At 47.1% G+C, this 16441-nt stretch overlaps 1 protein-coding gene across 2 annotated transcripts in view; it reads left to right on the forward strand.

The window, feature by feature from the left end:
- The window catches only part of Smoc2 (SPARC related modular calcium binding 2), a 127504-nt gene that overhangs the window by 56176 nt on the left and 54887 nt on the right, over positions 1–16441 (forward strand). Inside the window, exons 5-7 of one of the 2 annotated variants that reach the window (XM_031354799.1) lie at positions 9388–9435; positions 12473–12523; positions 14024–14098. In XM_031354799.1, the coding sequence (XP_031210659.1) occupies positions 9388–9435; positions 12473–12523; positions 14024–14098 (174 nt within the window). Of the gene's footprint in view, positions 1–9387; positions 9436–12439; positions 12524–14023; positions 14099–16441 lie in introns of both variants that reach the window. The other variant, XM_031354798.1, reaches the window with a different exon arrangement.

Below are 16441 nucleotides of genomic sequence, written 5' to 3' on the forward strand. Positions count from 1 at the left end.
AGAGACAGGGGGTAGGATGAGCTCATTGAACCCACCACTCCACATAGTCCTGGAGAAAAATAAAAGCAAATACTTTTGTCTACATGTTGGGGCAGGGGACAGCTCACCATAGGGACACACTGGGCTTGAATCATTTGAAAATATAACCACAGAGGGACGAGTCATCAGCTTGAATGACCCATTGTTTTCCTTGGCCAAAAACAGCAAAAGGTCCTGCTTTTATATACATGGGTTTTCAAAGAGAAAGTGGATCTTTGCTCACAGTTCAGTTTCCAGACGTTTATGTGTGATATTTTATTACTCAGACAGGAGCTTGATGTACTGAAAGTAACAAGGCTGGCAGCCTCACAGTCTATAAAATGGTCCCTTTTCCACTAATATTTTACCAAAAAAGGTTATAGATGATTCAAATCATTTTTATGTGAAAATGGTCGCCCGCCCGGGCCTGACTAACTTGCTGTCTGCTGAAGGAGTCTGTCTGATGAAGCTGAATGTCCTTGTCATCCAAGTCTTTGGGTTGTAATATGAAAATAGGCAAACTGATCGGGGCTAGGAACACAAGACACACATTTCTCCAAGTTTGTCACTTGAGGGTTGAAATGTTAGTGTCTGGAGTTAACTGTCAGACTTATTTTCTATTTAAGGGCCAGGCAGTGCCTGCGGAGATTCTGTTTGTTATTGTGACCCAGGCAGAGGAACTGGGCACAGGATCATTGGTTGTGGCCTCCTCGGGACCTTGCGACAAACCCTGTATTTCAGTGCCTGTTCATCTCTGAAACCCACATGCTCTATGTTATGTAGAATGAAAATATATTTGTTTTATTTCAAAACTGTTTTACCACTGAAACCTACAACATGCTATTTTTTTCCCATGAGCTAATGTTTACATTGAATAGTTCCTGTACAGACTTGTGGAAAGAAAGAGAGATCTGCTCTCCTGGGAGAAAGTGGAGGGCAGAGCAGTAGGATTCCATGCCCTCTGAAATTTAGGGGAGGGCTGTGGGGGAATTGGGCATCTTACTCTCACCCCACAGAGACAGAACTGACAATGTAGCTTACATAATACAGTGGACATCTTCCTGCATCATGACACAGCCTGAGGAAGAAGTGAGATCGTGGGTTTCTCTTTACACTGGGCTGGCTCTGACAGCAGGTTAGAGTGGCCCTGATATAGTCTGCACATCCCAGGGAGCTTATGCTTTGGATATGCCCATGTCATCAGCAACAGGTGGTGTGCAGCACAGGTGCAGGTGGTGTGCAGCACAGGTGTAAGTGGTGTGCAGCACAGGTGGTGTACAGCACAAGTGCTATGTAGCACAGGTGTAGGTAGTGTGCAGCACAGGTGCAGGTGGTGTGCAGCACAGGTGCAGGTGGTGTGCAGCACAGGTGCAGGTAGTGTGCAGCACAGGTGTAGATAGTGTGCAGCACAGGTGCAGGTGGTATGCAGCACAGGTGCAGGTGGTATGCAGCACAGATGCAGGTGGTGTGCAGCACAGGTGGTGTACAGCACAGGTGGTGTACACTGTCCTCTAGTTATAAATTATCTGTTCAGCTGGGGTAAAATTTCAGAATTTACTACACGTCTTCTGCCTTCAAATTCAGAACAAATTCACCATGTAGGTATATTCTGTAAAACTGGAATTCAGAAATTAGGTTAGAAATGAGCAAAAGACAGCAAATTTCTGTTGTGTATGTGTGTGAATGTATATATCTATATACATGTCTAAATGTGGGTATGTATATGTATATGCATGTATATGTGTATATTGTGCATATTTGCATGTATATATATGTATGTACATGTTTACACATGGGTATATATATGTATATGTGAATGTGGGTATATATGTAAGAATGCAAGTGCATGTGTATACATGGTACATATGTGCATGTGTATACATGGTATATATGTGTACATGGTATATATGTGTGTATGTGTACATATCTATACATGTGTCAGTATGTGTATGTGTGCATGTGTGTGTGAATTTGTCTCTGTATGTGCTTATCATGACCATGTGTAAACATGCTCCATAGCAGCTAGGTGGGGATAGAGGCTGGTGTCCCTTCTAGGTCTGCATCCAATGACATGGGCCAGAACCCCTCCCCAAGTCCTTAGTTGCACCAGAAAGACCTGGGTGAGGCATGAGCAGTCATTTCACAGTCGTATACTGAAGCCATGATGCAGAATACCTCCGTTCCAAAGTGGTCAAAGCAGTAGCATTTCCTAGAGGAGGGTGTCCTTGTGCCTTTGTGACAGGGCATCACAGGTTAGAGTCCTACTGGGACTCTGAGAACATAGGCCTGGAGACCCAGAGGTGACTGTGTGGCAAGGGAGCGGACAGAACAGTAGACCACCCCTGGCAGTGTGTAAGCTGGTCACTCAGGGCCCAGCACTTTCTTTCCTTCTGGGAATGGATCCTGGAGGAACACGGCTGTGTGGTGCAGACATGTGACTGGCCTACAGCAACACTGGCTGTAAAAGCCAAACCCTGGGACCGTCGATAGGATAACACAACACAGAGTGCTAGCCTCACAGTAGGATAAACATCAGTGCAGACAGATACACACTCCCCGTCTCTCTCACTGGTGCCATGGAGCTGACAGCTGTGTGAGTCAGAAGACACAGGGAAGCACAACACAGGGCAGGGAGTTTACAGCTCCGAGCAGGCAAAACCAGCCCTGGCCTGGAGGTGTCCTGTAGTGACCGCAGAGGAATGGAACTGATGGATGGACACGCAGGAAAAGGGGTTTGTCAGATTGCCTTACGTCCTGTGACCTGGGAGAGCCCGGCAGTGGCTGTCTCCGGAACTCAGTAGCTGATGAGTCCGTGAGCTGGATGCCTCCACAGTTCCACCCTGGTGCCAAAGGCCTGGAGAGTTTCCGGAGTGTCACTGGTTTTTGGTACACGTTACAAGCTGGGTTCCTATAGCCACAAAGGATACAGTGACTGTAGCGGCAGTGGCCTCAGCAACAGAAAGGCGATGAGGCAAAAGCAAAGCCCCCTCAGATTTCCTCTTATCTGACGGCCACTAGAAGGTGATGCCCATATTTAGGATGTGGACACTTCAGATACCCTGACCCAACTCCCCCCTCACAGATATGTAGAGTGGCTGGCGTGTTTGTTGCTGCCAGACCCAGTTGACTAACATCCATTGGACTTAACCATCCTGAGGGGTCAAACAAACCTGAGAAAGCCAGTCTCCTTCATGGGTTTCCATCATGCCAACCTCCACTGACAGCCACTGCTAGAACTAACAAGTAATTAGGCAATAGATCATAAGCCAGTGGACCTCCCTGTCCTTCTGATTCCCTGTGGCGATCTAGGTGTGAGGAGAGGGCTCAGGCAGAAGAGACCATGTAGAGATGTCAAGCCCCTTTAACCTTTACCTCCTCTTTCTGTCTTACTCCTCAATGGGCATTCCAGCCTCTTCCCACTACAGGGCAGTGCTTGGCCAGTTCTTGCAGTATTCTTGTCTGGATTTGTTTCGCAAGAAGCCCACTCACTGTTCACTGTTATTGCTGCTCTTGCCAAGCACTGGCCACCAGGGAGCCAGCAGTGTGTGGAGCCTGGCAGACAATGGTATATAGCCGGGAGCCTGGGCCAGCAATGGACAAGCACTGCAGACACATACAGAACACCATCTGCTCCGTCCAGTGGCATCCAGAAAAACACCTCAGAAGGGTGGTTCTCATAAATAAAGGCATGTTTGGCAGGTATAGGAGAGGGTCTCATTTCTGAGAGCTATTGACTCTAATGCCTTTTGGATTGTGTCTGTGCAAAGATCAGGTATAGAAAGGGAGAAGGCCTGAAGAAAGACTTCCCACGGTTGTGGTGGTGGTGGGGATAGCTTCAAGAAGAGTGGGGACAGGAGACTAAAGGCAGAGGTCCTTTAGAGGGACTGAGCTGTTCCCTGGTGACTTCCTGTCTCCCCTCCTGAGAGCGGAAGTTTCTTGCTTATGGCTTGGAGGCTTGGGTGCTTCATGGAGCCCTGCATGCTTAGAGCTCTTGGTCTGCAGCTGATGCTTGCCTTTCCCCTCTGGCACCAGAGATGTCCAAGAAAAGTGGCAAAGAGTCCGTTCTGTTTCCCTCGTGTCCCGTGCTGGTGAAGGGTGTAGGCTCTCTAGAGGGTCATGTATAGTCATCAGGGATTTAATTTTCATTGTTTCTCCCTCCTTCCCCTCCTTTCTCCCTGTCTCCCTGCCTCTCTCCTGCTCTCTCTTTCTTCTCTGTTTCCAAAGACTGACATGGCTGGGCATAGACGTAAATGTTATAAACAAAGAAACTTCCCTCCAAGGAGGATGTCTGTAACAGGCTAAATTTATAATTTGGAAATAGCTTCAGGTTTTAATCCCTCTACCCTAATCGCTGACTGAGAGCTCATTCCTAGTCAGGCTTAAGATACTGTAGTCTGACCCTTCTTCATTCGAGGACTTGAAAAATATCTATTATTTTTAATTTGTGTGTATGTGTGTGTGCCTGCATGTTTATGTGTATGTGTTTGCAGATGGCAGCAGAGGACAGAGGGTGTCAGATCCCTTGGAAATGGAGTTCCAAGAAGTCATGAGCCTCCTGGTGTGGGTGTTGGGAACTGGGCTCAGATCTTCTGCAAGAGCAGCGAGTGCTCTTAGACTCCCAGCTGTTTCCCTGGCGAAAAGACTCTGAACATCGCGGTATCCTGAGAGACTTCACTGGGACACTAGTCAGAGCCAGAGGTTGGCCTTTGCAGTAGGCTTCCAGTTTCAATTCTCAGAGAGGGACAGAAACAGTATGGCTTGTATGTGGTACCACCACACTGCTTGGCTCCCATACCAAGGACTGGCTCTGGAGCTGATGGCAGGCGGATGCTTCAGTAAAGGGTCCAACAAGACATAGTAACACCAATGGTGCCTACCCCTGTCCACTTACTAACAAGTTTTTAAATATTCGATCTTGCAACTTGTAGTTTTGTGGTCATTCTGACAAGGCTGTGCAGGTTGATGGTCTCTTCTGGAATCTTCTCATGCCCATCTCTGCTGCTTGGTCCAGAGAATTCTACTTGAGGGTGTGGAAGACCCAGGGATAAACTACAAATGGCCTTGGATTGGACAGGAGACCTTTCAACAGGTTGACAAAGACGTGAGATAGTCCTTGACCTTAGCTAGTGCAATCCCAGTAAAATCGATTTTATAGAATGCTTGCGAACATCCCTTTGCCAAATGTAGTTCATCTGGGGTTCCCCCTTATGTGTTCTAATAAACTTTCTGAAAAACCCTCATGAGGCCTTTTATAAGTAAGCGGTCCTGGTTTATGTTGCTCATGTAAAGATCAACCTCTGGAGACAGGCTACAAGCCTTAAAACAAGCATCATCTCTTGATCACCCACAGGGGGTCCTCTCTCCTGAAGCATGAGATAAGGGATCTATATTCCTGGGCTAGCCCCCAAACCTGTGACTGTGTGCAATGTGGGTAGATAGCCATACTTTTCCCTACCTACAGTGTTGCCTCTCTCTGTTAAATCCTACCAGGACTGTGCAGAGGGTAAGAGTCAGTCACCAAAGCCTGCTCCCTCTGTGCAGACTAAGAAGAGCAGAAGGGGGAGAGCTTTGCATCAGCTCCAAGAACTTACTAGCTCTTCCTGTGCCATGAGGAAGACAGTGCAAGCTTTAGACGTGGAGCTGGCTCAAGTGTGCATGAGAGGAGAGACTCCCTTAATCAGCTTAAGGGGACTCATAGCTTGGAGGGGGAAGGTCAGGTCCCGGTCATGGAAGAGAGCAAATGGGCAGGGATTTGTGCCCTGTCCCCTCAGCAGCACCAGGGCTTAGGAGGTGGCATGAGGGACCCCTAGATACTTTAAGGAGCAGTTCTTGCACATAAGGCCTAGGCATCTGTGTAGACTCCACTCCAGACAATGGTCCTGTGGGTAGGTGGGCTGGGAGATCGTAGACTCAACTTTTAGAGTCCAGAGAAGGACTGTGGACACAGTCCTCATACCAGCTGCTCAAGCAGCAGACTATTTTCTCCTCTGGGTGCCTGCTGGCTGCAGATAGTGGGCCGAGTCTGCTACTCAGTAGCCAATTAGCCCTCTGGGCCTCAGTTTCCTCATCTGTGTTATGGGTATAACAGTAGGGCTGGGTCCTGAGCTGTTGTTAGCATCAAAAGACCTAAGGAGTGTGAAGCTCGCAGGACAGTGAAGGGCACAGGGTGAGGAGTACTCAGGTGCTTGCTTCCCATACAGGCATGCTGTGGGTGCCTGTGCATGTACTGAGTTCATCTCCCTGCGTTAGCCTGGGGTTTCTGGTGCTATGTTACTTTGCTGTTTATCTCACAGAACACGGCGGCATGTTGAATGATTGTACAAATGAGCAAACAAGTTGGAGAAGGCCGACGTCTGAGGCCACGGTGGGGTGGCCATGGGAGCTTGGCTCTAACGAGTTGGCAGCTCCTTCCCTGTCTACGTGTAGAGCACACCAAGTAATGTCACTTTGAAAGGACAGTCAACATTGCTGCCGCTGGCTGGCTTCTAGATGAGGTTATCACACTGCCCACTTGCTGCTTTGTGGTTGTGGCTATTCTTGAGGCAGACTTGCTCTGTAGCCTAGGCCAGCCTTAAATCTGAAAGTCCCTTGTGCCTCAGCCAAGTACTGGGGTCACAGGCATCATACATTCTGCCCATTTTGTAGGCGAGGAAATAGGTTTAGAGGGGGTAAATCCAGACGTCTGCCAGGTCACAGAGCTGAGATGGCACCGAGGGCCGTATCCTCTCCTCTCCTACCATGCTGCGTCTTTCAGTACCGCCTTGATCTTTCACATCATGCTCATGGCCTCTTGGTAGAGAATGAGAGAGCAGATGCCATTGGCACCTGTTAAGTGACAAAGGAAAAATGTTTGTCCTAACACAGAGAGCACGGTCCGATTTTTCTTTTTTTTCCTCAACCTCCCTGCCCTCTCCAATGCCTCTCCCAAGAAAAGGCATGTGATCTGTGGAGTTGGTGCTTTCTAGGGCAATTCTTGCTGTGCTGACTGTGCTCCCGAGGGAGACACTGGCTCTTTTAGGTAAGTGAGTGCCACCTGTCTGAGCAGATACCATCACACGGGGTTGCTTCCCTGGTGTCCATACCATACAATTTGGTCTCTTACTTGAGAAAAGAGCTAGTGTGTCCTTAGGGCACTGCCCTCTGTGAGGCTGTGGGTAGCCCTTTGTTCTTGCCATGTGGCTGGATCTGTGTTTTAACCAACTACCGGGGCTGCAAACTCAAGAGTCCAGTACTTCTCTGTAATACATGGGCCACCCCCCTACCACACCCCTTGCCATTGTTAAAAATTACACCCTACTCAAAAGGCCCCTTTCAGAAGACAGAAGCTCACTGATAGAGGACATTTAGCGTGCCCTTCTGGTGTTGGTCTGGGGAGTGACACATCATGGGCAACCCACTGTGGACTATAATGACAAGCAAGCTCCGTGAGAAATCCCAGCTGCCCTGTTGGTCCTGGATTCCCTTGATTTGCCCACTCTCCTGGCTGTAGATCTGTGCTTAGTTCCCTTCCCAGTCCTTGATGACAGAACCTTGCAGGGAGGCTGGGACAGAAAGCCATGGAGTCTTTGATCCTGGACAGAATCCAGATCCAGCCAAGTCAAACTCCTTATTTCACAATGTTTGGATGGCATAGTGTGTGATCAAGGACACTTGGTTCTATAGTGAAGCGCTTTTCTATAGATGAAGATCAAGATGGAACTATTTTTGGCTTAACCATAAATGCTGAGGGGCCTGATGAACTCAGTGCTGGATGCTCCCAGAGAACCTAGGGCGCCCTGGGGAGAGTGCTGGCTTCTCAGAGAGAACAACCCACCCCCAACTCCCCAGGGGAGAGAGTGGTGGTGGTAAGCTGTCAAGTCTTTTCCTGATCTTGTCTCTAATCAGCTTTCTGGTCAGCAGCTTGCTCAGTTTCCTCCTCAGATTACAAAAGATTATCTTAATTCAGCCCCGAGAATCTCTCTCAGGGGAAGTTTAATCATCCAGAATATTTATATTTCATTCACAAATTAAAACCCCTCCACACACAAATGCTCAGAGATAGTACCAAAATCCTGTCATTTGCAGTCAAGAGGGAAATCTTTGATTCATCCATCATAGCAACATGTGGTGAGTGGAAGGATGTGTTAACAAGGAAGCTGTGCAAGAAGCTGGTCTCCAAAGATGGAGCGGGCCAGGAAGCAATGGGAGGCACAGAGTGGCGAGTTCTGATTCTTACCAAGGTAAACCAAGACCCGAGAAGCCACAGCATTCCAAAGCAGGAGAAACATTTAGACCGAATAGGAAGGTACCTGCCTTAGACGGCACCTGTAGGGGTGCGCGCTGATGATCCAGGAAGCCCAGTTGCCCTTCTGGCCCCCTTGGTTGTGAGCTAAGGTCTCTAAGGAATAGCTGAGGCAGCAGTTACAAAGTAGCAGGAAGAGCTGTAACATACAGAGCAGCCTTCTGCATCCAGGAGTCTCAGAATCGCTTGCTTTTGTGTTTCCTAACACATTACTACTGTTTTTCAAGAAATGCCAGCAATTGAAATGATGCCACAAAGCCATCTTTGCCTTTAATGGAAGTGTTGGTCTCTTTCCAGTTTCATAGTCACAGCTGAAAACAACTGTAGCAAATTATAAGTTGGGGCATCTTCACTGAGGGGCACTGCGCTAGTCTCAGCTCTGAGAAGAGTGCCCCAGTCCCCGTACACTGGGTAGGTGGAGATGTGAGAGAAGTTGGCATCCAGTGCTTTGGAAGCACAAGGACACTGCCTCAGACTTGTGAGAATTGTATCCATATGTGCACCATCAACACCTTTCTCCACAAAGCACGCATGGACAGTGTGGTGAGAGCATGGCCCTCACACAGAAGGGAGATGAGCTCCGTAGAAGCACGGGCACTCACAGCCACGTCTATGTGCAAAGCAAGCACCTGGGACGTCCTCAGCCTGTGCCCTTCACTGTCCTGAGAACATCACACTCCTTAGATCTGTTAGTGGTCTGTGTCCCTCTTCCAAAGGCAAGTCTACAGTTTTCCTTTCTTCCCATAATCAGACTCCTCTAGCTTCATACCCCGTCTGATCTGATGGAGTGATCTCCATCACTCACCGTGTCCGTGTGTGCTGACAAGGATGCAGGCTGCTTTTCTGGTTTGGGGTAAACGTCTTCCACACTTAGCCGCAAAGCCTAAGAAATGGGGACTCCCCTGTACCATCAGTGCCACTGCTTTGGTTATAGTTCCCCCGGTGGTGTCAGGTGACTTGTGTAATTTAACGAGAACATGAGAATGTATTTTGATCTTATTAAAATAGAAGGGCAGAGCTGCTTTCCTTAATTGATGCAAACCATTTGGTAGAGCATTGTAATTCTGTTCTTTATTTTCCTTTCTTAGGTTCAGTAAATGAAAAATTGCCCCAGCGGGAAGGAGCAGGAAAAGCAGGTAACTATCTTGAAATGAATTTGCATTTGGTATATAAGATTTGATCCGATTGTCCCATGAAATGACTCTCAAGTTAAAGCTGAGGTATGTGGGAAGGGTGTTGCCCAGATCTTCCAGCAGCATGGATCCAGTCCTGCCTTCTGCTAGTCACCTGTGAGTCAGGCAGTTCACTCAGGGGTGTTGGCTACAGCTTGTGTGGGGACCCCTGAAGGGCCTCAAGATCACTGTGGGTATGTAGTGTTCAACTGTAGGTGTGCAGGATAGTACTGTAGTGTATGAAGAGAACTTTAATATAGCAGCTAATGCTGTGGGTGTGGAAGATTCAGCTGTAGGTAGAAATGCCTTGTTCAACTATGTTGTGTCAGGTAACACTACAGGTATACGAGGACAACATTGGGGGTGTCAGGGACCACTGTGGGTGTAGCAGGTTCAAATACTACTGTGGGTCTATGAAGACAGCTTTGGATATGTCAGGATGGGTTGTCGGTGTCCTACATTCAACCCTAGGTGTGTCAGGCAATCCTGTGGCTATCTCAGGGTCCCTGTGGGTGTACTGACTTCTACTGTAGGTGTGTTGAGTGACTTGGACAACATCAAGAGAGGCACTTGGCCAGAGAGTAGATGTTCAGTATTTTGGCTTCTCATACATTCCAGAGCCATAGAAATGACTGTGTTATGTGTGTCTGTGAGGAGGCAAAAGCTTTCTCTACAGCACGTGCTCTTCTGAGCAAGTGGAAGACAGTCTCTTCTTTCTTTGAGGGCCACTTGATGACTAAGTTCATCTTCCCCTGGGCTGTAACCTGCCTAATGAGACACCTTGGGAAGATCTGTCCTTCTGTCCTTTGACCTTTCTCAGCCTCCCCTGAAGTCCCTATAATACACATTCTGCTTTAGTCTTTGGAGTCAGGAGAGATTTTTTTCAAGATGCATTTTTTTTTACATAACCATAGACACTTTTTCTCTTATGGGTTATAGTATAATAAACCCAACAAAGAGAAGTGGTATGAAGACAAGTAGAGCTGAGTTGACTCGGCCCCATTCTAGGGGCACAAATTGAAAGTCTCTTGGCCAGGAACTGGACTTCTTGCCCTGGAATAATAATCTTTATACTGTTAAGATGCATGCATGGAATAAGTTCAGAGGGTCGCAGGGCAGATGCAGAGAGGCCTGAGGTAGACAAAGAGGGCTAAAGGATCCACAGAGGACTGAGGTATGCTCAGAAGAGTCTGAAATGGGCACAGTCTTTGAGCGTTAAGTCTAGAGAACTCCTGAAGATTTACAGGAGGAAGGTTTTGTGGTACAGAATGCACTTGATGAGGGTGGAGGGATCACAAGGCAGAGAATTCTGCTGCCCATGAGCATCTCCTTATCAGGTGCACATGGGGTCCACTGGAGAGAACACCTCTGGGGAAGTGGGGTGTGGGTAAAAAGTAAATTCAAGGAACAAGCAGGCCTCTGGACCAAACTCCACCACTTTCTGGACAGGCACCCAACAGAAAAAAAAAAAAGTGTTAATGAAGCAACAATCCAGGTTTAGGGAAAAAAGGGAGACATGGCTGAAACGTGGAGGAAAGTACAGCTTCCCCACTCTAAAGTCCCTCTGTTAGAGCTTCCAGTGGACCCATGGTGCTGTGAGACACAGCATTCCGAGGGCAGGTGGGGCTGAGGGCAACCCACACAGGTGCCTGAGCTGGATGGGCAGAGCCTGGGCACAGCTCCACCTTTGGGCTGGACATCACCAACTATGCCCACCTCACTTTCAGCAGCCATGCTCTATTCAGTCAGCAGGGACCTTGTGATCTTGGGCATGGCTCACCGGGGTGATTGGATCCTCAGCAGTACACACCAGCAAGAACTCACCCCGCCCCCCCCCCCCCCCCCCCCCCCAAAACAACCTCAGGAGACATACATGACATTTAAAGGCTTCTTCTATGACTTTTCAAGATTCATAGTATGTTAAATTTGGTTTAAATATATTATTCCTTTTATTTTATCTTATTTTTTAGAAAATAAAATGGTCCAGCAGCAAATTTCCCTTGTGAAACATTAGGCTTGCATCTGCCGTAGAAGTCACCCTGAGTTTTTGATGTTTAGACACCAGACTTTGTTCAGAGATTATTAAAGATTAAATTTTTTTTTTTTTTTTTAAAATAAGACTCCTTTGCTCCCCTACAATCCTTGAGAGGAGCTTCTAGACAGCTGAAGGATAGAGTAGAGTCATAGTTAGCTGGACCCCATGGCCAGCCATTATCCTATATGTTGATTCTGAAATGACTGTCTTAAAATGTCTGGGACAGACTTGAATAAAAGTAAGAGGGAGAGAGTTGGAGAGAGATTAGTGTCCCAGCCACTGTTGTGTCAGGTACTCTGACCCCACGAGCCTCACAGGAAACTACAGGGAGGTAGTCAGTAAATTCAGTAATGATGATTCTCCAGGAAGCGGGACCATTCCTCTTAGAGTCCACCCTGCCTTCCCATAAACCTCTTCATTTTCTTGACCCTTCCCACACTGCAGAGCCCCCAACCCCATGCATACTACTCCTAAGGTTCTCACTGTGCGGAAGCACATGATGGGAAAGGGTGGCTTGCTGGTCCAGACTGTGGTTCTCAAAAGTGTCCTCTGCATAGGAACACATGCAGGAATGAAGTTTTCAGCTCCCACAATGACGCCTGTGGATCTCTGTTCTCTTCCCCACCTCATGGCCTGCAGTAGATAGGTCCCCTAGCATTCCCTGCCTTCAGTTTCCACTTGCCTCTAACTGCCCTATAGTAGCCATTGCGCTGGTGGTTTAGGACTCCTGTGTGGGCCTTGGCATTCAGCTGCCCGTAGCATTTGAGAGTAGCAGTCCCTTAGGCAGCAGGTCAATGTTGCTGCCTGCCCCCCACTCCCTGGGTACTGGTTTTTGCTCTGTGCTGGACTGTGTTGGGAGGTTCTGTGGGTGGTTTGCAGGTCCTGGGCTCCAACCTGGATGCACACTTATTTAGCTTACTCTCATAATTGTAGTCTCCTTGCAAATCTTTTCCGTTCTGAATTCAGATGATGCTGCAGCCCCAGCATTGGAGACTCAGCCCCAAGGAGATGAAGAAGGTGAGCAGGGGACGGGTAACCGGGTAGGGAGCCGGGAGGGGCAGTCAGGCCTGGGAAGTGATGCCAAGCCACTATGGGTATGATGCTATTTACAACCCAGACACACAAAGAAGGCACTTCTTGCCGTCACTCACTTGTGAATATGGTAAGACATTCTACATGCGGAAAGATAACCACCCAGGAAGGACAGGGAGCAGTCCGGTTAAGTGATGGCAAAGCGCGCTTCTGTAGGATGTGCAGGGGTAGAGGTGGAGAGCAGACTGAGGACCATCACAGTGCATGATATACCTACCAGTTCCTTCCTCCAGCACACATGCATGCAGTGCAGAGTGACAGACAGGCCCTGTGCTTGACCATAGTGTATTGTAGATGTGAAGAAATCAGGTGGATGTCTTAATATCAATGCAGAACAGTCGAGTGGGCTGGCCATGACACCCCATTTCCGATGTCATGAGGCTCCAATGCTTGTCCTGATAATTTCCTACATTGCCACGGGGTTCTGCTGAGCAGAATCCCTCAGAAGTCATTTTATTAACAAAAATGTATGTGTTCACAATGGTGTGATAACATGTTCTATTTCTCTACTCATGTCTGGTTTTGATGACGCTGTGACAAGGGTAGATCTCTTATGTTTACCTTTAATAGATTATCTACAGCGTTGGTCATGTTCTCAAGTCAAATGGGATCAAGATTTGGGTAAAATGTGTATGAAATGCATGTTATAACAAACACACACACACACAACACACACACCCCTAACACATGACAAGAGTACAGAATCCTACATGCTTTTGAAATAACAGCAGTGCCTAGTGTGTATTAGGGCGGCTTTGGGCTCTGCCATGTTAACTTTCCATCCTGGAGAACTCCAGGAATGCTGGGCTGCCTGTCCCACATGGAAGAGTGGTCAAAGCCAGGCAATGTGCAGGAACTGTGTTTTCAGGGCCATGTATAGCCAGTCACATTTGATAATCAGTCTTAAGGGGCTACTTTCCTCAACTGTGTGATGTGAAAGATATTTTACATGTCTTATTTTATATGGAATCATTCAGCAGTGTGAGAGTCTCATGTTAAGTGAGTGACTGTTTTTACTTCATGGACTGTATTTGTGTGGTAGACTGCTTCCTACCTCCCTCTGTTTATCCCCACCCATAGTGATGCTGAGGGACAAACCTAGGGCTTCCTGTATATTAGGCAAGTTACCATACCACCGAGCTACAACCCCAGCTTACCCTGGAGGGTTTTATAACACCTAGAATCTGCCTTTATTCAAACAGACTTTAGTTACATGTTCAGATTAAGAAAGAAATATATTTATTTAAAATTTTATATTATTGGTTCCTTGGTCATGTGCATTTAACCACTTTTAACTGTTTCTTTTTGAAAGGTGCGGTGAGCCTTTATTTATTATACTGGGCGGGGAATCAGAGCCCTTGCTGAGTTCCTTAGCTGAGGGACTCCATGCTTACTGATGAACTGTCCGCCTTATTGTTTCTCTAGATATTGCCTCACGCTACCCTACGCTCTGGACCGAGCAAGTTAAGAGTCGGCAGAACAAGACCAATAAAAATTCAGGTAAATTGGAACCTGGTGTCAGTCTGTAAGGGAGTATTTCATTCAAGAGTTTTGCCTTCTGCAGGTTTTTAAAAATGCTCTTTATTAGACTCTCTATATTCTCAGAAGGAATTGTGTGCAGCTGTGCAGTGGGCTCTGCAGGCATAGCGGGGCTGGTTGTTGGTCAGTGCCCTTCTTTTTGAGGTAGTTTCTGAGCTGTCTGAAATGTATGGCTCGTACCTGCTACAGGACAGCACTGACAGAAATGACCTTTACAAGCAACTGCTTTGACGTTTTGTTGACAAGCCAAGCAGCTTGTTAGTGACCACATCGTTCCGGAGGTTTATGGAGCTCTATGGAGCTCGGTGGGTGGGTGTCCTGCTTGCTTCCTCTGGCCTTTTGTAAAGTCTGAAGCTGTCCTCTGGCCTTTTGTAAAGTCTGAAGCTATCTCCTCTGGGTTAGTGGATAGGCAGCCAAGGAAGGTCAGGGTGACCACAGGAATTTCCTGGGGTTGACCTTGAGCCCAGAGATGAGAGGCAGCTACCACCGAGGGCATCTGGGCACAGAGTGCGCCTGTTCTGGGCTGTATGAATCTTTTAAAGTGCATTTTACATGTGATATAGTCGAGATCGAAGAAGCGTCACAGCTTGGAAGAGAAGAATCTATGTGCATCCATACCCAGCACAAAGAAGACTGACTGTCAGGAAGGCTGTGTCTGGTGTTAGTCAATCTCAAATCCCCAGGAACACCCTGTTTGGGAAAGCTTGCTGACTGGTACTGCTCAGTGTGAGACAGGGTCTCCTTGGTGCAGTAGAAGGCTTACCTGGAATGGCCAGTGGGCTCCCGAAGAGTGTTTGAGCGCTGTTCTATGTCGGCCCCTGATCATTTCCTTCTGGCCCTGGCTCTGCATGGCTGAGTTTCACCTTGTTCCTGATGGAGATTTCCCCCTTGGCTGCTCTAAGGAAAGTAGAACCCAAAGGTTTCGCTACCAGTTGTACATATGCAAAAGCAGGAAATTTAAAATGATTTTTTTTTTTTACTCAGCAATGATTACTAGTGGCAACTTCCTCTTTTTAATTTTATTTCTGTTTCTGTGATAGAACACCCTGACGAAAAGCAGCTAGGGCAGGAAAGGGTTTATTCAGCCTACAATTCCAGGTCACAGCCCACCACTGATGGAAGTTAAGGTTGCTACTCGGTTGCTACTCGTGCATGACTTGAAGGCAGGCCTGCTCACTATTCCACACAGCAGTACCTCAGTCAGATCAAGGAACTAAGTTCATAGCCAAAAAAGTATGACAGAGCCATGGAGGGTGCTGTTGAATGCTTGTAGACAGGCTCATGCTCTGTGTGCTTTTTATAGAGTTCTGGATCATCATCTGTCCTTCATAGTAGACTGTAGTCGACTGGGCTGTCCTTTAGCTGACAACACACACACACACACACACATATATACACATACACATACACACACATATATAATGTACATACATATTAAATGAGTATATGTACTCTGATTATTAAATATTATGAGTACGTATACTCATATATACTATGTGATCTAGGCAATTCCTCAGCTGAGACTTACCTCTCAAGTGACCTTAGGCTGTGTCAGTTGACAGTTAATGCTAACCAGAGCTCCCACTGTATAAAAAGTCACCCGTTCTCTCTCATAACCCCAAGAACCAGGTTTCACTCAATTCAGTTGCCATACTTGCAAAAGTTAGCTGATCCAATTCTGTATCAGGGCAGTTGGAGATTCCCCCCTCCATGAGAAAACAAATTATTGCAATGGATCTGGACAACTTCTCACGGCACAAGCAATGTGATGTGCTGACTTTGGCTGACTTTGGTTTGAGAAACATACAGATAAGTATAAAAACAGTCACTAGAAATGTGGAGCTTTGAAGGCGCATTTAATTGTGCTCTGCGGCACTTAAGTAGGTAACTTGTAGAACAACGGTATCACCTCTCAGTCACAGTTGCCAGTATTAGGCCGCTTATAACTAACCTTCAATAACCAAGCCAGCATTCAGTGTACAGAGGATTGAAAAAATGCCTGAGGAAAGTCCAGCTTACATAAGTTATTATAGTTTGCTGTAAATTTATATATGTGAGTGGAATTCAAACAGAGACATTAAGTTGATTTATAGACATGGGCCCTGAAACTATTAGGTTTTCTTTAACTGTTATTGTCTACTTTCTGAGGGTCAAAAGGTAGCTCCCACATGGTATTGTAGGACATTAAAAGAGGTGTTAGCAGCGGGGCTATAAACACTCTTAGGGACCTATGGTCTGACCACTGTTAGTAAACTTGGCCATCAAAAGTCTCGTTTCTATTTAATTTCTATTTTAAAGGCTTCC

The sequence above is a fragment of the Mastomys coucha genome, unplaced genomic scaffold, assembly GCF_008632895.1.
Source record: "Mastomys coucha isolate ucsf_1 unplaced genomic scaffold, UCSF_Mcou_1 pScaffold5, whole genome shotgun sequence".
NCBI lineage: Eukaryota > Metazoa > Chordata > Mammalia > Rodentia > Muridae > Mastomys > Mastomys coucha.